At 47.4% G+C, this 21299-nt stretch overlaps 1 protein-coding gene across 6 annotated transcripts in view; it reads right to left on the reverse strand.

The window, feature by feature from the left end:
• Positions 1–9996: 9996 nt before the first annotated feature.
• LOC129343284 (very-long-chain 3-oxoacyl-CoA reductase-like) overlaps positions 9997–21299 on the reverse strand; it is a 46205-nt gene continuing 34902 nt past the window's right edge. For all 6 annotated transcript variants that reach the window (XM_054999420.1, XM_054999421.1, XM_054999417.1 and 3 more), the window contains 7 exons: positions 20996–21060; positions 19297–19341; positions 18240–18274; positions 16099–16180; positions 15291–15356; positions 12716–12862; positions 9997–11395 (listed from right to left, as the gene is read on the reverse strand). In XM_054999420.1, coding sequence (XP_054855395.1) covers positions 11303–11395; positions 12716–12862; positions 15291–15356; positions 16099–16180; positions 18240–18274; positions 19297–19341; positions 20996–21060 — 533 coding nt within the window. In that variant the 3' untranslated portion in view covers positions 9997–11302. The remainder of the gene's footprint in view (positions 11396–12715; positions 12863–15290; positions 15357–16098; positions 16181–18239; positions 18275–19296; positions 19342–20995; positions 21061–21299) is intronic.

The following is a 21299-nucleotide window of genomic DNA, read 5'->3' on the forward strand; positions in this document are numbered from 1 at the left end:
GCCTGCCGATCCGGACATTTCCAAGCTCAAAAAATTCACCACCAGGGGGCGCTCTCGCCTCCCACCGCGCAAGCGCGGCAATTTCCCGCCGAAAAACGGCTCCCAAGAGGCAGAGCGTCCCCCCACATACCCTCAGTTCCTTTCTCGCCGCTGTCTACAAGGAAAAAATACCAAAAGACTCAGCGGGGAAGGAGGGAGGGCATGTGTGCCTGCACGGAAGACCTAGATGAACAACAGTTATGGTAAGTAAAAACCTGTTTTTCATCTACGGTCTTCCAGTGCAGTCCCACATGGGAAGATTACAAAGCTTAACGCCAGGGAGGTGGCATTACCTAAGAAAAAACACAATTAGACACTGTAATCATGTCCTTTATTAATCTATTCAGTTATTTATTTATTTATTGTTAATGAAATTCACAAAAACATGGATTGCAACACTGCAGTTCCCACTAAAGACTCCTTCCTATCCAGGATATCCAAAGCGTAGTGCTTTATAAACGTGTCAGCCGAGGCCCACGTTGCTGCCCTGCAAATATCATGGAGAGGGACTCCCCTCAGCAGGGCCGCAGAAGACGCCTGCGCCCTAGTAGAGTGAGCACGTACACCCAGAGGGCAAGGTTGATTTGCTGCAGCATAGCAGGTCCCAATTGTTTGAACCACCCAACGAGAAATGGTGCAAGATGACGCTTTCTTACCCTTATTGGGCCCTGCGTAACACACAAATAAATTAGAGTCACGCCTAAATGGTTTCACCCTGTCCAGATAAAACAGGAGTGCCCTGCGAACATCCAAGGAATGCAACGCCCTATCAGCTTCCGTAGATTGGTCAGGGAAAAACACCGGTAAAGTAATATCTTGGGAAAGATGAAACCTTGATACCACCTTTGGCAAAAACTCCACCTTCGTCCTCAAAACAACCTTCTCTTTATGGACCTTTAGGTAAGGGGGTTCATGAGACAAAGCTGCCAATTCCCCCACCCTCCTGGCCGAGGTGATAGCCACCAGAAAAACGACCTTCTGAGACAAAAGTCGAAGAGGACAAGTGGCCAAGGGCTCAAACGGTTTTCCCATCAAACGAGACAACACCAGAGGCAATGACCACTGGGGAACGATAGCTGTCACTGGGGGGAAGAGGTTATTCAGACCCTTCAGGAACATCTTCGCAATCGGATGAGAAAAAACCGATCTCTGATCAATGGGAGGATGAAAGGCTGAGATAGCCGCCAAATAGACTTTTACGGAGCTATTAGCCAAACCCCTCTGTTTGACCTCCCACAAAAAATCTAATATTTCCGGCAACGAAGCCTGAAATGGATGCGATCCCTTTTGTTGACACCACAAAGAAAACTTTTCCCACTTAAACACATATGACTGTCTGGTGGAAAAGCGCCTAGCGTTCTCTAAAACATTAGTTACATCAACCGAAAAAAAGGGCCTTGTGTGATCAGCCAAGCTGTGAGCTTGAGCCTCTCGATATCGTGATGTAACACTCCCCTCCAAATCAGCAGGTCCGGCACCGCCGGTAACTGAATCCACTGTGCCTGGAGCCTCCAGAGGGCGTGAAACCACGGTTGGCGTGGCCAAAAAGGGGCTATCAGTATGATCGATGCTCCGTCTCTCTGAATCTTGCTGACGACTCTGGTCAACAGCGGAAACGGGGGGAATGCATACATCAGGGGACCCGACCACCCAAGTTGAAATGCGTCCCCACGAGACCCTAGGCCTACTCCTCCCCTGGAGCAATACTTTTGGACTTTGCAATTCTCTTCCGAGGCGAAGAGATCCACTTCCGGGAACCCCCATCGGGAGAAAACAGCGAGCAGATATTTGTCCTGCAGGGACCACTCGTGATTGTCCCTGTCCAATCTGCTCAGATGATCCGCCATAGAATTCTCGGCCCCTGGTATGTGCATTGCCTGGAGCCACACCGAATGTTCTATGGCCCAAGTCCACAACTTCTTTGCCTCTGCACACAGGGACATGGACGCCGTGCCCCCCTGTTTGTTCACGTAAAACATTGCTGTCGTATTGTCCGTCAAGATCTGGACGGACTTGTTCTGTACCGTATCTGAAAAGGAAATCAAAGCGAGTAAGATCGCTCTCAACTCAAGCAGATTAATATGCTCAATACGTTCTAGTTCAGACCATACCCCATGAGCATACAATCCCTCACAATGAGCACCCCACCCCAACAGTGAGGCATCCGTTGTAATAGTGATTTGAGGTTGTTTATAACCAAACTCAACACCCTTCATAAGATTGGCGTCAGACAACCACCAATCCAGCGATCGCAGAACCTGTCTGGGGACGGAAAATTTCCTGTCCTGGGAATCCCGTTCAGGGGAGTAAACAGAATTGAACCACGTCTGTAGGTCTCTCATAAAAAGCCTGGCAAGGGGGACCACAGCCGTCGTGGACGCCATACATCCCAACAAACCTTGAAGGAACCGTGCCGGCTGGTAACGGCATCTCCTCAATTTACGAACAAGGGTCTTAATCTTTGATGCCCTCTCCTCAGGCAGGAAACCCATGTTCCTAACACCATCTAGTACCACTCCTATAAAAAGGAGGGACCTTACCGGGGTCAATTTAGATTTCTTCTGGTTGACAACAAGACCCAACTGAAGACATACAGATAAGGTGAGGGCGATCTGCCTATCGACCTCTTCAGGGGAGTGTCCCACCAATAACCAATCGTCTAAATACGGGAAAATGCAACATCCCTGGAGTCTCAAATGGGCCACCACAACTGCCATGCATTTTGTAAATACCCTCGGTGCGGTAGCCAAACCGAAGGGCAAGACCCTGTATTGAAAAACCTTGGTACCACACGTAAACCGGAGGTACCTCTTGTGATCGGAAAAAATTGAAATGTGAAAATAAGCGTCCTTGAGGTCAAGGACGGCAAACCATGAATACGAGGGTAACAGTGTTAAGACCGTCTGTAATGTTACCATCTTAAACTTTCTAATTCGAACCAGCTTATTTAGTTTTCTGAGATCTAGGATAGGCCGGAGACCTCCATCCTTTTTCTCAACCATAAAAAGGGGAGAATAAAACCCCAACCAGGATGATGTGCCAGGGACTTCCTCAATAGCCCCTTTAATCAACAATGCAGAAATCTCAGATAACACCTCTTGTGAAGGTGGTTGAGAAATAAACACAGGGAGACTCAAGGAAGGTAAATCCAAAAATTCAACTTTATAACCTTTTTCAACTATTGATAAAACCCAACTGTCCGAACAAATAGAACACCATGCAGCCTTGTAAGTGCTCAGCCTGGTCCCGAAAATGGGGTCAGGGCTCTGTAACTGTCAGAATTGTTTATTTGCTTGAGGTAGGTCTTTAGCCTGTCGCTGTTGTGAACTGGCTCTACCCCTCTGATTTTGCCGGCGCCGGTAAAAGGAAGGCTGAGGACTTTGATAATTTCTGCGGGATTGGTACGCATACCCGAAGTATGGTTGGTATCTTTGCTGCCGATTTCGTTGAAAAGGCCTATAATATGGACGAGAGGCCTGCTGAGGATTCTGGTGGAGCACACCGTACGAACGTGCAGTCAGGCGGTCCGTCCTCTTCTTTGAAAGGAACTCATCCGTTTTTTCAGAAAACAGTAACGTTCCTTCAAAGGGGAGATCTTCTACTCTATTCCTAGTCTCAGGAGGCAGCGCCGTGGTCCTCAACCAGGCGTGACGACGCAAAACTACTGCCGAGAGGAGTGACCTGGCCGATGTGTCCGCCATGCTTCTGCTTGCATTGATCTGGTGGCGAGACAGCCGTACCGCCTCCTCCTGTATTACCCGCAGGAAGATTCTCTGATCTTCTGGGAGCTTTGGTACGAAGGCAGCTACTTTCTTCCAAAGCAACAATTGGTATGCGGCCATCATCGCTGCATAGTTTGCTATCTTGATCCCAAAGGCAGCCGAAGTATAGAATTTTCTGCCTAAAGCATCAATCTTTCGGCTGTCCTTATCGACTGGTGTGGAAACAGAACCTTGTCTAGGTCTAGTTTGCATCTCTTCAGTAACTAGAGATGATGGAGGTGGATGTGTCGATAGAAAAGGATGAGCGTCATCTCTAAGACGATAGAGATTTTCAACCTTACGATTAGTGGCGGGCGTAGAGGCCGGTTTAGACTGAAGGCCCTTCCACAAATCCACAAATCCATCAATCAAAGGAAAAGCCACTGTCGGAGTGGATCCTGAGTAGATGTGCTGTAAAATTTTGTCCGTAAATTTGGACTCGGTTGCAGAAACTTCAAGGTCCAGAGCTTTGGCCATGCGCTGTAACAGGTCATTATACGCCCTGAAATCATCCGTAGGAGAAGCCTCATCAGTGGGGCCAATTTCTCTGTCAGGCGAATCAGAGATTGGTGAATCACTATAATGCCGACGAGACCTATGGAAGTCGGTATCAGAAGGGAGAGGTGTTCTGCGATAGTCCCCATAAGACCTCCACGAAGGCGACCTGGGGCTCTCCTGATAAGGTCGGTCCGAGATTGGGGAGGCTCTCTCACTGTAATACGATCCAGCCGGATCATCGCTGAGGCGATCGTCCCGCGACCGACTTCGATAGGAACGTGGACTGCGCCTGCGGGGTCGACCCCTGCGACTGCCCGATGAAGCAGATGATCGTGCCTCTCTCGAAGTCGACCTCGGGCGCCCCGTCGGAGTGGAGGGTTTGTCTAAAACGATAACATCACCCACCGGACTGGAACGCTGAATGGAACCTCTGGGCGAGCCACGATCAGCCGAATCCGCACGTCGGTCCTCAGCCGGAACCGCTTGCAACGGTTCCGAAGAAGGAGCGGTAGGAGGCACAATAAGACTTTCCAAGACTGCCGTGTCCTTTTTAGAAGAGTGTTTCCGCTTCTTCTTTTTCTTTTCAATAGTCGGTTCCGGAGCCTTCGACGTCGAGGATGGTTCCGATGTTCTCGGAACCGACAAAGGCACAGCCGGCGCGGATGTTGGAACCGTTTTCGGAACCGAAGGAGGTCGGTGTCGCTCCGAGGGTTTATGTGCCGATGGCGCCGAGGCCACAGATGAAGTCGAGGGTCGACGGTTCCGACTCGCCTTCGAGCCCGACGATCTCCGACCAGAAGCTGCCGGTTCCGACGCGCTCCGGGATGACGTGGTCGGGGGCTCAGAAGCCCTCGGTTCCGAGTGGCTGGGAGAGGGACGGGAACGCGAAGTTCTCGAAGATGTGGAACCCGGGCCAGATCTATGGGCCGCAGAACTCGGGCCGGGCCTAATCGAATCACCAGTCGCGCCCGGTGGATCGTGGACTTCCATTGCCCGCTTCCAAAGAGAAGCATGCAGCCGGCCTGCTCTCTCCGCCCTAGCCTTGGAGGTGAAGGCTCGGCAGTGTTTGCAAGCCTGCGTATTATGGGTTTCCCCCAGGCAGTACAAACAATGAGCGTGGCCATCAGACCGAGTCATTTTTCTATCGCATGACTCACATCTCTTGAAGAGGGCAGTGTCCGACATAGCGAAGAGCTGGAAAGAACCTTCTCGATCGGCGGCGAAAAAGGAACTGAGGGTATGTGGGGGGACGCTCTGCCTCTTGGGAGCCGTTTTTCGGCGGGAAATTGCCGCGCTTGCGCGGTGGGAGGCGAGAGCGCCCCCTGGTGGTGAATTTTTTGAGCTTGGAAATGTCCGGATCGGCAGGCCTGCGCGTGCGCAGTCCCATGTGGGACTGCACTGGAAGACCGTAGATGAACAAAAAGATACTGGAGAACATGAACTTTCGCACTGAACTTAGGCAAACTTGTCTTTTATAACACTAAGTTTGCAGCAATAAACTTTGTGAATGAGGGAGACCATCCAACAATCTATGGAAAAAGCTTCTCAGTTTAGGGGTTTTCCGCATGGTTTTTTTCCTGCCTGTTCTGGCCCCATACTGCTTCTATTTATCCCATGATTTCCATGCGCCCTTTTTCGCCTTCAGGTTTTGCTTTTTTGTTTTGTTTTTCTTTGTTTTCCTTCCTTTTCTTTTCTTTTGAGGCCACTTTTACCCCAATCTTTTTCTGGAAGCTTATTTTGAGTCGATTTTTCCTTTGTGTGGAACGTTTCTTTTGTTTTTATTTGTCCCACCCTCTCCCTCCCACCTCCAGTTCACTTTTTGTCAAACCACTCCCCCTTTCTTCCTTTCTCCCTCCTCCTGGTTTTGTTTTTGTTTTTATCATCATTTCATATGTTATCTCAAGCTATCATTGTAGCAATACATGCAGCAGATTCTCTGAATTCCCAGCTTTCATTTTTTTTAAAAGTAAGTCTCTAGCCTGTTCCATTGCAGAGATATGCCTTTTCCCTTATATCTCTGCAAGGGAAAAGGCTAGAGACTTACTTTTTTAAAAAATGAAAAAAATCTTCTACATGTACTGTTACAATGGTAGGGGTTGATATAATGCTCTGAAAATGACATTTTTTTTAAAAAAAGTGCAAAAACCCTAGGGGCTTAAAGGAGGCAGGGGTGGCCACTTTTGGTGCCAGAAAAAGCAGTACAGTTTGAAAAGCACTGCTGCTCCAGGCTCCATCCCAACAGAGTTTGGTTTGCCCTACCAATGCCAGCTTCTGCCTCCTACCTCTGGGTCAGCCCAGGTGGGAGTCTCCATTTTGGACCACGGGGGGGTAGGTTAGCTATGGGTAGCAAAGTTGTTACCCTTTTAGGCTTCCCCATACAAAGACATCCCCATTTTCAATTGTTTTTTTTAAATGTTAGCCCTTAGATCGATTTATTAACCTAGCGATATAAGCATGTGCAAAAAATAAAAAGGGTGGGTGTGTGCGTGCTGTGATATCACTGATGAGATCATAGGTGATGACGGCCCCCTCACTTGAAAATCCTGATTATTTAAGGCACGTGCAGAACAAAATAAACAGACGCCACAACTGTAAAAATGCAAAGGGAAGGCAGTCATGTGGAAGAACCATACCCGAACCGATTTCAGTGCTTGGGGATCAACTGCTAAGAGAAACAGGAATAAGTTGAGCGGGCAGAAAAGCCCTTAGATAAGGAGATTTTTGAAGTACCCCCATCGGTGAAATATTGACATCAAGCCAAGAGTTGTCCCTCCACACACACACTCATAAATCTAATTACTGGCAAAACTGTAATGAAAAGAGTGTGCACATAGGACCAGGGCTTTTTTTCAGCGGGAACACGGTGGAACGGAGTTCCGGAACCTCTTGAAAATGGTCACATGGCTGGTGGCCCCGCCCCCTGATCTCCAGACAGAGGGGAGTGTAGATTGCCTCTGTCCCCTCTAAACTCCCCTCTGTCTGGAGATCAGGGGGCGGGGCCACCAGCCATGTGACCATTTTCTCCGAGGTCAACCCACTGAGTTCCACCACCTCTTTTCCCAGAAAAAAAGCCCTGTGTAGGACCATCTAAAGTTTCTGGTATCTCCATAACAGCAGTTAAAACTTAGGGAGGAAGGGACATGTTAAGCAGTCTTGGAAGAATAGAAAAGAGTCCAGTTGCACCTTTAAGACTAACCAACTTTACTGTAGCATAAGCTTTCGAGAATCACAGTTCTCTTCTTCAGATGCATGCAGAAGAAGAGAGCTGAGATTCTCGAAAGCTTATGCTACAGTAAAGTTGTTTAGTCTTAAAGGTGCTACTGGACTCTTTTCTATTTTTGCTGCTACAGACTAACACGACTAACTCCTCTGAGTCTTGGAAGACTTTTTCTTCTTTTTACTCACTGAAGGAATAGCCTTCTCTTGGGCCGTTTCCACAGGGCTTACCTTATTCTGCGAAATAGCAAAATCTCGCGAGATGCTGTTATCGCGTCTTCTCGTGAGATTTTGCGCGAGATTTCGCTATTTTGCAGAATAAGGTAAGCCGTGTGGAAACGGCCCTGGTTCTTTGAATCTAGAACATCAGAACATCTATTTCTTTGTATTTATTTTACTTCATTTATACTCTACCTTTCTCCCCAATGGGCACCCAAAGCAGCTTACATCATTCTCCTCTCTTCTGTTTGTTCTTCACAACAAACCCTGTCGGGCTGAGAATGTGTGACTGGCCCAAGGTCACCCAGCGAGCTTCTGTGGCAGAGCAGGGAATCGAACCTGTGTCACCCAGATTCTAGTCTATCACTCTCGCCATTACACCACATATTTCACCACTATAAGAAGAGTGAACAGTGGTCCATCTAGTCCAGGATCTTGCCTCACAGAGTGGTAGGGTTGCCAGCCTCCAGGTAGCAGCTGGAGATCTCCCGGAATTACAACTGGTCTCCAGGCCACAGAGATCAGTTCACCTGGAGAACATGGCTACTTTGGGGGGGGGCTCTATGGAATTATGCCATGCCAAGGTCCTTTCCCTCCCCAAACCCCACTTTCTCCAGGTTTCTCCAGGTTTCACCCCCCCCCCCCCAGATCTCCAGGAATTTCCCAACTTGGAGCTGGCAACCCTACAGAGTGGCCAACCAGTTACTCTGGAAGGCCAACGACAGGCCGTAGAGGCCAAGGCCTTCCTCTGACGTTGCTTCCAGGCACTGGTGTTCAGAGTTGGACTGCCTTTGACTGTGGATGTTCTTTTTAGACAGTATGGCTAGTAGCCACTGGTAGGCCTATCCTTTTTTATAGGTTTTCATACTTGTGCCCACCATGACAACAGAAAATTCCACCTTTTAAACACTTACGTAAAGAAGTATTTCCTTTTTTTCGTCCAGAATCTTCTGCTCAACATTGGATGCCCTAGTATTTCTTCTGGTCTGAGCTGGCCACTTGGATCCATGCTACGGTAACATCAAGGCTTGACTACTGTCATGCTCTATACATAGGTCTCCCATCTAAGTTAACTAGGAGGCTCCAATTAGTGCAAAATGCTGCAGCTCGACTGTTAACAGGAGCGAGCAGGAGCATGAACGTCACTCCCATCCTACAGTTGCTCCACTGGCTACCCATCGTTTACCGTGCTCAGTTCAAGGTATTGGTTATTACATACATAGTTCTTCACAGCTTTGGTCTGGCATACCTACAGGACCATCTCCCTCCCTATGTTCCTCCACGACAGCTTTGCCCATTTGAACAGGGTCTCCTGCAGGTGCCAGGCTGCACACAGGTGAAGTCAGCAGCAGTCTGTACAAGGGCTTTCTCCGTGGTGGCCCCTATCCTGTGGAATGACCTGCCTGAGGAAGTCAGAAGACCCCCACTCTCCTGGCTTTCTGTAAATGATGCAAAACCGAACTATTCAAAAAGGCTTTTTACCAGGGCTTTTTTTCTGGGAAAAGAGGTAGTGGAACTCAGGACCACACAATGGCGTCACTTTGGGTCAGCTGGAATAAGGGGGGAATTTTTTAAAGTTTAAATCGCCCTCAACGAAAATGGTGACATGACCGGTGGCCCCGCCCCCTGATCTCCAGACAGAGGAGAATTTAGATTGCCCTCCATGCCGCACCACCATGTAACCATTTTCAAGAGGTGCCGGAACTCTGTTCCACCGTGTTCCTGCTGAAAAAAAGCTCTGCTTTTTACTCAAAGGGGAGGGCTGTAATGTAAGGAAGATGCTTTGCTAATGAGTTAGGGACCATTGGTTTCATCACTATATTCCCTTACATATTATCTGCTGCTTTAAATATGTATTCCTATGTACTACCAGTGCTCCATGTTGTCTAATGTTAGTCCTAGAATTGATTGTGTTCTGCTTCAGTTTTTTTCCTACTTTGTATTGGATTCTTGCTAATATGATGTCTTTTAAACTTGTATCTATTTACCCCATGTTATTGTTTATGAAATGTACTTGATACTGATTGTACTCATCTCATACTGTATAATCTGCCTTGAGTCTCAGTGAGAAAGGCGGACTATAAATGACATAAATAAAGTAAGTACAATAAAATATTTCAGGAGAAGGAAGAGTTTCTCTTTCTATTCTCCCTACCTCATATATAATTTTATAAACTTCTATCAAGTTGTCATCCTCCCTTAGTCTATTGGATATTTCACAGATTACCCCCAGAAAAAGAACAGGCACTAAGTTAGTCTTAGAGATCTTTATGTTAAACAACAGTATTATGCCACTTCTCCACATACAAAATGTTCCCAGGCCACCCCACAGGATAAACCCCAGCTCTGCATGTGAATGTGTGCCCTCAACAATCTAGGTGTCTAATTGTGTGTATTAAATCTAGAAAATAGGCACACTGCCATTCCTGGACTCTGGGATTTAACAAAAGACTATTAATGTGGAGATTTCCATCTTTGGAAAATAACGCCTTCGGTAAGCATGAAGGGGCAGAAGAAATGCTTTGGAGCCAGTTTGCAGAGAGAAAGGGGCAAAGAGGGAGGAGGATGTCCCCAATGCAGTTGTCAGAAGCTGAAAATGAGATGTAGGCAGGGCTGGTGTGCAAGTTACTTGCTGCGAACCTGAGGTTGTGCTTCTTGCTGAAGGAGGGTCTGTTTGCTTCCATAGGCTCTGTTCGTAGGTTTGCAAATAAAACAATTATAAAGGGCCAAGCTAGAAGTGACGAATTACACTTGAATGGCAAGTGAACAAACTCACATGTATTCCTCCCTGTTCACTTGCACTCCACTTGCACTCGACTCGAGAGGAGTGCAAGCGGAGTGCAAGTGAACAGGTGAACAAGTGTAATTCGTCACTTCTAGCTTGGCCCAAAGGTCCTTTGAAGTCTCCAGTGCAGCTCTCCCTCATCCAATGGTCATGAAACCCTGCAATGCTGCCCCAGAACTCACTACCACTGAGGGAAACGGAAAGAGAGAGAGAGTACATCCAAGGAAAAGCAAAACCAATCCAGAGGTGCTAATGAATATCGAGAAATCACACTATGCTGCCTTGAAGTTCCTCACTGTCGTAACCAATTTTATACCCATGCTACAACTATAAAAATTAAAAAGACATTGCTCTGCCCACCAGCTTGCGAACGAATAGAACACATCTGGGCCATTTCCACACTGCTTACCTTCCCTCGGAACGACCCAGAACATCATGCAAAACCGCGGAAGATCGTGTTTTCTCGTGCGAGATTTGCGCGATGTCGCGCAAATCTCACGCGAGAAAACGCGATCTTCTACGTTTTTTGAGTGATGTTTCGGGTCATTCCGAGGGAAAGTAAGCAGTGTGGAAACAGCCCAGGTAAGGAGATATGAAGAGAAAAGGGTAACACTCAAAGTAATTTTCTTTTCTTGGTTAGCAAGTGAGGGGGGGGGAAACAGAAGGGAGGAAAAACCTTCACCCTCAGAAGATAATGTTTTAAACAGTGCTCTGAACAGCGACCTGGAGGAGATTAAGAACTCTTGGACTGTTTCCATCCCAGTCCCAAATGCAGTACTGTGATTCAAAATACTTTTCCCACATATTTTTCGAACAATGTGGTTCCAGCAACGAATAAGTGCAACCAGACAGGAAACACCAGCTCAATGGCGAGTTTCTGAAAGAAAAGCAACCCCCCCAACACCAAATTTTAAATCAGGTGGTGTAAGGGCAGCCTTCTGTCACTTCTTTCATTTAATTTTTATATAATTAAAAACAAGCTTTAAAAAACTACAATGCACATATATTAATAAAACAAACAAAAACAACTAATCAACATACAAAAACATAGATAATACTGGGGGGGAAAACAATCTAAACTAAAAGGTTTCCGATTTTCTCCAAAACAAATATTCATATCGTGTCAAATCTACACTTTCTCTAAGTAATGATTAACAGTAGACATGGGCACGAACCAAAAAAATTTAATGAACCAGCAGTTCGTGGTTCGGTGCTACCACCGAACCCGAACTAACAAACCGAAATGAATACTTCCCACTGACGAGCTGGGTCGAGGTTCGTGGTTCATGGGCATCAGAACGGCCCCCGTTGGACTTACAGAGCCCATGTTCCCAGGCAGTGTTTAGCAGGCTCTCGTCCAGCCAGCACTCAAATTTGGTCAAGATTGCAATAGAGATCTTGGAGTTATACCCTCTCCAATCCGAGCCCCCAGGAAACTCCCATTAGATACAATTAGAGCCACCAGTTGATATTGGCCCAGCGTACAAGGGGTGGGCTGTCAGAACTGCCTATCAGGGTTTGCAGGGATGAGATTGGAGTGTCCATGGCTACAGAACACCCTCCTTCGCCTTCCCTCCCCCCGGGTGTCTTCTTCCATGTTACCAATTGTAACCAATTTGCAGCTCCATGGTTGGAAGGAAGACCTGCTGATCAAGGTAAGCTGGGCTTCGATTCGGGTTTCCAGGGCGACAGGAGTGCAGACAGAGTTCAGGTATTCCTCCAGCTCTGTTTCCAAGGGAATTGATTGATGATGCCTGACTGTCTGGCTTCACGAACCGCTGACATACGCAACTAACTGGGTTTCCAATGAACACTGGTTCGTTGGCCATGGACCCTCATGAACTGCCGGTTCGCAAACAGACTATCAGGCAGTTTGTGGGGTTTTTTGGTTTGTAATGTGGTTCGTGCCCATGTCTAATTAACAGCTCTCTTTTTCTAAAGTCAAAATCTCTTAATCCAGAAATCATCAAATCGTGGCTTTCTATTTCATGTAAATAGTCTATGAAGGGTTTCCATTCATCAACAAAAAAATTTATTGACTTTCTTTTAATCTTTACCCGCAGCCCACCGAGGACAGAGAAGAACACAATGATGATGTTTCACCTTCTTTACAATATGAAGAATCAATCTCTTTGGAAGACCCATCAGCCAGAACCACCAGCCCCTTCTGTCTCTGTGAACCTTTCTTCCCCCTTACCTGGACAGCATGGCTGAGACAACCAGTGACTCTGTCGGAGAGCCCCACAGTGTTCAAGGCCTGCCGTACGAAAGATTCTGAGGAAACCGTAAAGCGCTTGTCGATGACGGCAGTCATGCCGGTCGCAACGTACAATGGCAGAACGCTCTGCAGAGAGAAACAATATCAGGACCAAGCTGAGGCGGGGTGTGGCCATACCTGAAGCTCCAGCTCAGGGTTCCCTAGGGTTGCCGTAATCGTGATACCCCTTCGTTTCCATGAAATTCCCTTGTCAGATTTGTGGAAAGTTGCTCTGTCGATCAGGCAAGAGCAGAAGGCCAATCTCCTTCGCCAGGAAGACGCTGTTATCGCACGATTTCATGCAAGATCACACTGTTATCGCACAATTTCGCACGAGAACACGCTGTTATCGTGCGATTTTGTGCGAGAACACGCTGTTATCATGCAATTTCACGCGAGAACACGCTGCATCCCGGCAAAAGGTAAGCGTGTGGAAACTGCCCTTCTGTCCAATCCTGAGGTAAAATAAAGTCTGCCAATCACCGGGAGCCAATATTACTCATTCCAGCTCCCCTCAATATTTACTTACTTTAAAGATTTTTATCCCACCCCACCCTGGGGGCTGAAAGAAGTTTACAAAGTAATATACACAAACTGCATGACATTAAACTATTTTATACACATAAATATATATTTTAAAATGTAGGTTCCCGGTAAAGCTCCGTACTGGTTTCAACAGTACCTCTCACATAGGGCCAGAAGTTGCATGCCGTAAGGTAAGAGCTCCTTGGGCTCATGATGACAAAGGGTCATGCTTTGGGCCAAGTCAAGTTACCCACAAAAGGCTGGGGGATCCTTGGTTTCTCAGGTGGTGTTTCCAGTTCCCTCAATCCCTAAAAAGGGCTCCGGTCTCTAAGCCCACACACCATCCTTGGCAAGTCACTAGGACAGGCCTAAACCTTAGATGACAGACACCCTAGTATACGCTCTTCAGTAGTAGCAAGGCCTTATCCCATAGGCAATTCTAGGTTGACAGTGAGAATTTTGCCAAGCCCTGTGGAGTATCAAGCACAAATCATACAAATCGTGAAGGGCACTAACCCAAAGGTGTCTTGGGAGCAACATTCCATGTCCCAAACTGGCAAGAAAAATCATCGTTACTTTTATTTTTGTTTGTTAGATTTGTATTCTCCCCTCCTGGGAAGGGGCTCAAGATAGCATATGGGTCCCTCTCCTCACTTTTTTTTCTCACAGCAATCCGGTGAGATCCAGCAACTGGCAGAGTGGGGATTTGAAACCCAGTCCCAGTTGTATGCTGACACTATAATAATTACGCCACATGTATTTTACATGAAGACCATTGCTCTGTGCTGCCTGTTCTAATAGGTAGAGGCTCTCCAAGGTCGTTGTTGTAGATTTTCCGGGCTGTATGGCCGTGGTCTTGGCATTGTAGTTCCTGACGTTTCACCAGCAGCTGTGACTGGCATCTTCAGAGGTGTAGCACCGAAAGACAGAGATCTCTCAGTGTCAATGTGTGGAGAAGATATTAGCAGGTAATTTATATCTGCTCAGGAAGGTGGGTTTCGGCTGAGTCATCCTGTAAGAGTTTCCCAGGGTGTGGCATGCTAATAGGGGGAAGCTTCACTGTATCCTGAGGAGGTTCTTTTGCATATGGATTGGTGGCTCTCCAGGGTCTTAGGCAGAGACACCTGGAGATGCCAGAGATTTACAGTGCAATCCTCAGAAGAGTTCCTCCAGTCTAAGACCACTGAAATCAGTGAGCTGAAGTAACTCTTCTTAGGATGGTACTGCCTGTGATCTTCTGCATAGAAAGTTATACCTATGAGATGTAGGCCTGTCCTTGAGATCAATGCAACGTGATCATGTTGTTCACTCACGCTCTCTCTCTATCTAGTAGTGCTCCTACGACTATTGCCTTAAGCAGAAATTAAAATGGAAAGAACCTTACATGGGGCAAATCCACACACCCCAGTGCATCCCGGCGTCGCAGTAAACATTAGCTAAACTTCCGGAAGTATAGCATCTTTCTAGCGAGATTTCTGACTCCTCGCATGATGAGTCAGAAATCGCGCTAGAAAGACGCTATACTTCTGGAGGTTTAGCGAACGTTTACCGCGATGCCGGGATGTGTCGATTCAGCCTTGGAATCATATCTTATGTTGTTCATTCAATATAGTTGGGCACAGCTCAAATCTGTTATTACTCTCTCTATTTTTTTTGATGTAACGTAATATATTTTTTATACGTTTCTATGCACTTTTAATTTTCTCTCTCTTTTTCTAAATAAAATTAATTAAAACTCAAAAAAAGAAAAGCGTTATCTATATGAAAAATAAAAAAAAATAGTTGGCCACCCTGTTCCATGGACCCAAATGACTGAAGATGGGATTGTGCAATATCTGCACTGCACTGAGGATATTTTAACGAACTGTAATTTAGTTTTATGCTACCAGTGCTTTATCTTTTATATATCTTCATTATTGTGATCTGCTCTCAACCCGCTTGCGGGAAGAGCAGGCTATAAATTTAATAAATAAATAAAAATGCCCAGTACCTGAACAATGATGCCTTTGGATCCATACTCTATGTCCAATCCTTGCGAGAAGAAATCAACAAATGTCTTCATTGGAGGCAACAAAGAAGAAATCAAAGAATGTACAGGTCTGAGGGCGTTCCAGATGGAGATACAATGGCTTTCATGTTTACAGCTACATCCCTAAACTTATAATCAGGGCTTTTTTTCAGCGGGAACGCAGTGGAACGGAGATCCGGCACCTCTTAAAAATGGTCACATGGTCGGTGGCCCCGCCCCCCTGATCTCCAGACAGAGGGGAGTTTAGATTGCCCTCCGCGCCGCTGAGTGGTGCGGAGGGCAATCTAAACTCCCCTCTGTCTGGAGATTGGCGGGGGGGGGGGGCGGCACTGGCCATGTGACCATATTTGCGAAGGGCAATTTAAACTTTAAAAAACTCCCCCCTTGTTCCAGCTGACCCAAAGTGCCGTCATTGTGCGGTCTTGAGTTCCACCACTGACTTCCACCACCTCTTTTCCCAGAAAAAAAAACCCCTGCTTATAAGGATGCTAATTAATCTCTCCCCCAAACTGGAGGTTTCTACAACTTTCGTGACAAGAAGTTGCAATTGGGCGATTCCTTACCAAAACGGCAGTAGCATTTACAGTATAAGCCTAAGCAGAGTTGCCATGAGTCAGAGGTGACTTGAGGGCACACACATTAAGTGTAAGCTGTAGACCTAGGCTTGTCGTAACTAACTAACTACGAAAGGCTTCCTGCATTTCTTTACGACATTGCAAATCTATGTTCTCCTGCTTTCAAAAACCCAAGAGAAGCAGATTTTCCTTACCTTGGTTGCACCATACATCAAGTTGAATGGCCAGGGACGCGCACCACCAAAAGATGCAAAGTTTATAATAATTCCCTTCTTCCTACGGAAAGAAAGGCATCCTTGTGAGGTAGGTCTATACCTGCCACGTACACAGGCATGTCTGAATCGAGATCCTCCGTATGGAGGAGAATCAGAAGCCGTGGAGAGAGGAGAAGCTGGAAATGACAGCTTCTAGAGCTTCCTGTGCCACCAGAAAACTGATAGCAGCTAAACCGAGATGACATATAAAAATAATCGCGAGGAGGTATCAGTATATCATGGCTGGGCAGTTCAGAAGGGCATTTTCATAAATGAAACAGTATTCTGTTTCAGTCTGCACGTTATCTTTCAGCTCTGAGCTTCAGCTTATTAGGTTTCATCCAGCGCATTGCCATATCCAGGCACCTATTCGGAATATCCTGTCTTTCACCTGTCACTGCAGCAACTAGGGTTGCCAGGCCCCCTCAACCTCCCGGCGGGGGACAAGCGCCTGGCACTTACCTTTGGGGAGAGGGGGGTAAGTGCGCGCCCCCACAGGCACGATGATGTCACTTCAGGAGTGACGTCATCGCACGGCCTGCCAATTTTTGTGTGCTGCGGAGCGCAGGAGCATTCTTGTGCTCTGCAGCGCCTCAAAATGGGCCCTATCCACGGCAGAACCGGCCTGTTTTGGGCACTGCAGAGAGCAGGAGCGTTCCTGCGCTCCACAGCAGCTCAAAAATGGGCCCAATCCGTGCCAAAATGGGCCCGTTTTGAGCGCTGTGGAGTGCAGGAGCATTCCTGCGCTCTGCAGTGCCTCAAAAGGGTCCCCATCCGCAGCACAATGGGCCCATTTGGGGCGCTGCAGAGTGCAGGAGTGTTCCTGTGCTCTGCAGCGCCTCAAAATGGGCCTGATCCATGCCGAAATGGGCCCATTTTGGAGCGCTGAGGAGTGCAGGAGCACTCCTGTGCTCTGCAGCTGCTGAAAACAGCCCAGTTTGCCGTACATCAGGCCCATTTTGAGCGCTGCAGAGTGCAGGAGCGCTCCACAGTGACCCCAATCCGGGCCAAAATGGGCCCGAACCCAGCGGCTGCAGCACACAGGAGCGCGCTGGGCCGTGGGGAAGTGCGCAAGGAAGGTGTGTGTGCCCGCCGCTGCTCAGGGAAGTGGAGGCGGGCTGTGGGGAGCGGGGTATCCCCCACTCCCAGCGAGGGTCTGGGATCCCTAGCAGCAACACAGAAATACAGACGACCCCTCACTTGAAATCTCTACAGCTTCGTATCAAAGTTGTACAGCAGGAGGGACACAGAATGGAACTCTGTGGCAAGACTGAGTGCAATTCTCACAGCACTACAGTCTTATACTGTTCAGGTAGATAGGAGCAGACCTACCTGAACACAGATTATCAACCGCACCAAGGGTCCCCTACCTTCTTGAATCTGTGGGCACCTTTGGAATTCTGACACAGTGGTTACTGCAGGAGGCAAAGACAGCCACAAAATGGCTGCCATAAAATGGTTCGGAGGCAGAGACAGCCACAGAATGGCCGCCAAAAATGGTTACTGCAGGAGGCAGAGACAGCCACAGAATGGCTGCCACAAAATGGTTACTACAGGAGGTAGAGTCGGCCACAAAATTGTTACTGCAGGAGGCGGAGACAGCCACAGAATGGCTGCCGCAAAATGATTACTACAGGAGGTAGAGTCAACCACAAAATGGCTGCCACAAAATGGTTACTGCAGGAGGTGGAGCCAGCCACAAAATGGCTGCCACAAAATGGTTACTGCAGGAGGCAGAAACACCCACAAAATGGTTACTAAAGGAGGCGGAGACAGCCACAGAATGGCTGCCACAAAATGGTTACTGCAGGAAGTGGAGACAGCACCAAAATGGCTGCCACAAAATAGTTACTGCAGGAGGCAGTGCTTGCACAGGGGACTACCTTTACCTATATAAATAAATTAAACTGCCGAGGGAGTAGGAAATGCCCATAATTTTTCTGGCAAGTGGTCCCAAAACAAAACAACAACAAAAATCTGGAATGCTTTCAGATATTTTTCAGATTGAGATAAGTAACCCCGGGCTCCAATCAGTTATGTAGACAAGCCTTCAGAGAAGCAAGGTCCCTTCTTGTTTCTACCTGGCCACCATCTGAGGAAGGATAATTTGCGTCATCTACAAAGAGAGCAAAATAAGGAGAGGAAATTAGGTCCAGGGCCCTCTTGCTTCCGCGTCTACAGTTACTCGCCATCACCATACATCAACCCCCTCTAACAATTTGCCAGATCCAAGACTGGGAACATAGAGAAAAGCATATTCTGATGACAGAGAACACACTGGCACTTAGGGTTGCCAGTCCCCCACTGGGGGCAGAGGATCCCCCACCCTCCAAATCCCATCCCTGATTACCTGGCCAGCAGGGGGAACACGCCTCCCGGAAAATGTTCCCAGGTCGTGCAGCATGATTTGGGCCAGATTCAGCTTGAATCCAGCCCAAATTGGGCTGGTGCAGAGTGCAGCTGTGCTCCCATGTGCTGCAGCAGCCGGATTTGGCCCAAATCAGACCACTGCAGAGCGCAGGAGCACCCCAGGGCCCGTCGCACCACCCCAGCAGCGCTCTTGCACTCCACAGTAGGCCAATTTGGGCTGAACTAGACCCGAATTGGGCCCGATTCAGCCCTCTGCGGAGGGCGGGAGCATTCTCAAGGGCAGCACATGACCTGTGACATCACTTCCCGGAAGTGAAGAGACCAACTCTGGTAAGTGCTAGGTCTCCCTCCTCCCGCTGGAAGGGTAAGGGGACTTAGCAGCCATATTGGCGCTGCATACTCATCCTGTGACCCTACAGGCTTGGCATTCCAGACATGAGAAAGGATAAGTATGGAAGAGGAAGAGAAATGCTGTCCCTTCATGTATAGAGGCTCACAGTTACAGTCACTGTCCTCTCTCCTCTCCATCTTGCAACATAGATACAGGTCTTGTCCTGCAATCCCATGCCATCCTTAGACTAGACAGATAGGTATCAATCTCTGTCCTCTTTCCATTCAGAGTATGGAGTTCCTACCATAAAGAGCTCTCATTTCTTTCAAACAAACTTAAAAGTTTGTTATTCTCTCTCACACACACATGCTATCCAGCAAAGCTCCTGCACATTTCTTCCCTGTGAACAATGCAACTCTGTTAATAATTTCACCCACCTTCACCGTTGAAAGCATGTTGCAATTCACAGCGTCGTTTGTATACTAAAGAGTGGGGAGAGAAAACGCGGCATTAGTGGCTTGGTCCCTTAATTATGGCGAAGGCTGTTTCACAGTTATTCCGCATTAAGTGGCGATTGGACAGGGATTTCCAGGTGTTAAGGAACATTAATGCTCCTTCTGCCTGTTTAATCTAGTCTTTATTCCAGGTAGCTCAGATTGACATATGCAGTTTTCATTCCCTGCATTTTATCCTTAAAACAACCTGCCAGGCAGATTGGGCTGGAAAAGAGTCACCAGCCCAAGTTCCCGCAGCAAGCTTCATGGGTAAGCGGAGATTTGAACCTTAGACTCTCCAGTCCTAGTCTGACCCCCTCCCCCAACAATATATTCTTCTGCAGCCCTTGGAATGTCCCAGGGGGGGGAAATTAAAGGATTGGAGAGGAATGCAGTATATATTTGGAAACACAGAGAAATGGGACTGCTTTTTGCAGATAGTTTCAAAGAAAATTGTAGCTCTGGGTGATTCTAAATACACACAGTTTGCTTTGCTGATTAACCTTGACGGCTGGTCTGCTTCTCAGGACAACATACACATTTTGAAACAGTTCTTACAAAGATTCTGTAAGTTCACAGCGTTCACTTTGTCAAGGATACACACCCTGTAAAAGTCTAGTCCTGGGATTTTCTACTGCTAGGGAAGTTGGATGAACCCAGAGGTACTTTTGGTTATGCTGGGAGGCCATAGATAGCATCCCTGAAGCTCCTTTCCCCCCCTTTCTACTTCTCTAAGTAGACCCTGGCCCTTTTCACACTGCTTACCTGCTCCCAGGACGTTGCTAAATATCGCGCAAAAAACGCGGAAGATAGCGTCTTCTCGTGAGAGTTTTGCGCGATGACGCGCAAAACTCTCGCGAGAAGACGCTATCTTCCATGTTTTTTGCATGATATTTCACAACGTCCCGGGAGCAGGTAAGCAGTGTGAAAAGGGCCCCTGACCTGGATAGCCCAGGTGAGCCTGATCTTGTCAGATCTCAGAAGCTAAGCAGGCTTGGCCTTGGTTAGTTATTGGATGGGAGACCTCCAACGAAAACCAGGGTAGCAGAGGCAGGCAAGAGCAAATCACTTCAGTTAGGCTCTTGCCACGAAAACCCCACTGGGGGTCGCCATAAGTCAGTTTTGATTTGAGGGCATTTCCCACCACCACCTCTAAATAATAGTTCTGAGCTCCGTATCTTTTTTGCACAAGGAAAGAGAGTTCGAACAACGGCCAACCTATGAATGTGGGATCTGTTCATGTTGAACATGAGCAAAAGCCTCTCTGTGCACCCGCTTCAGACTTCTGACAGATGTGCAAGGTTTAATGATGTTTTAACGTAATGTCATTGCTACCATTGTTTTTATTTTTTATGTATATTGTTGTGTTGTGCTCCACTCTGAGCCCACTTGTGGGGAGAGCGGACTAGAAATCTAATAAAATAAATAAAATAAAGGAAAAGTAGGGTTTTCAGCACTCTGGGCGGGTCAGCTGCCTTCCAACCACCTGGGCTGTGTTCTACAGGCATATTTTGCAAGTGCTATTGTACGTATCATCAGGTGTGTGTGAAGTTACATAGCCAATTATGGGTGTGGCCGAGGCAAGCTCTACACCGGAGAGAGGCAGAAGGCTAGCTAGTTTTATGCCTGGAACTTAACTCACCTTGTCAACGTTGGTGACGCTCAGAAAAGGTACAAGCTGATTGGCGACCATACCAACATTGTTCACTGCAAGAAAGATCAACTATTATTGCATCAGTGCAGAAGACCAGAGGGTGTTAACCAGGGCTTTTTTTCAGCAGGAACATGGTGGAACGGAGTTCTGGCACCTCTTGAAAATGAACTACAATACTAAATGGGATGGATTCCAAAACACCAAGATACAAAGGGAAAACTCCCAGGAACCCCTCAACTGTATACTATATATATCAAAATTTAATTACACTATCATGATCCAAATACAAAGA

This window comes from Eublepharis macularius, chromosome 15 (genome assembly GCF_028583425.1).
Source record: "Eublepharis macularius isolate TG4126 chromosome 15, MPM_Emac_v1.0, whole genome shotgun sequence".
Classification (NCBI taxonomy): domain Eukaryota; kingdom Metazoa; phylum Chordata; class Lepidosauria; order Squamata; family Eublepharidae; genus Eublepharis; species Eublepharis macularius.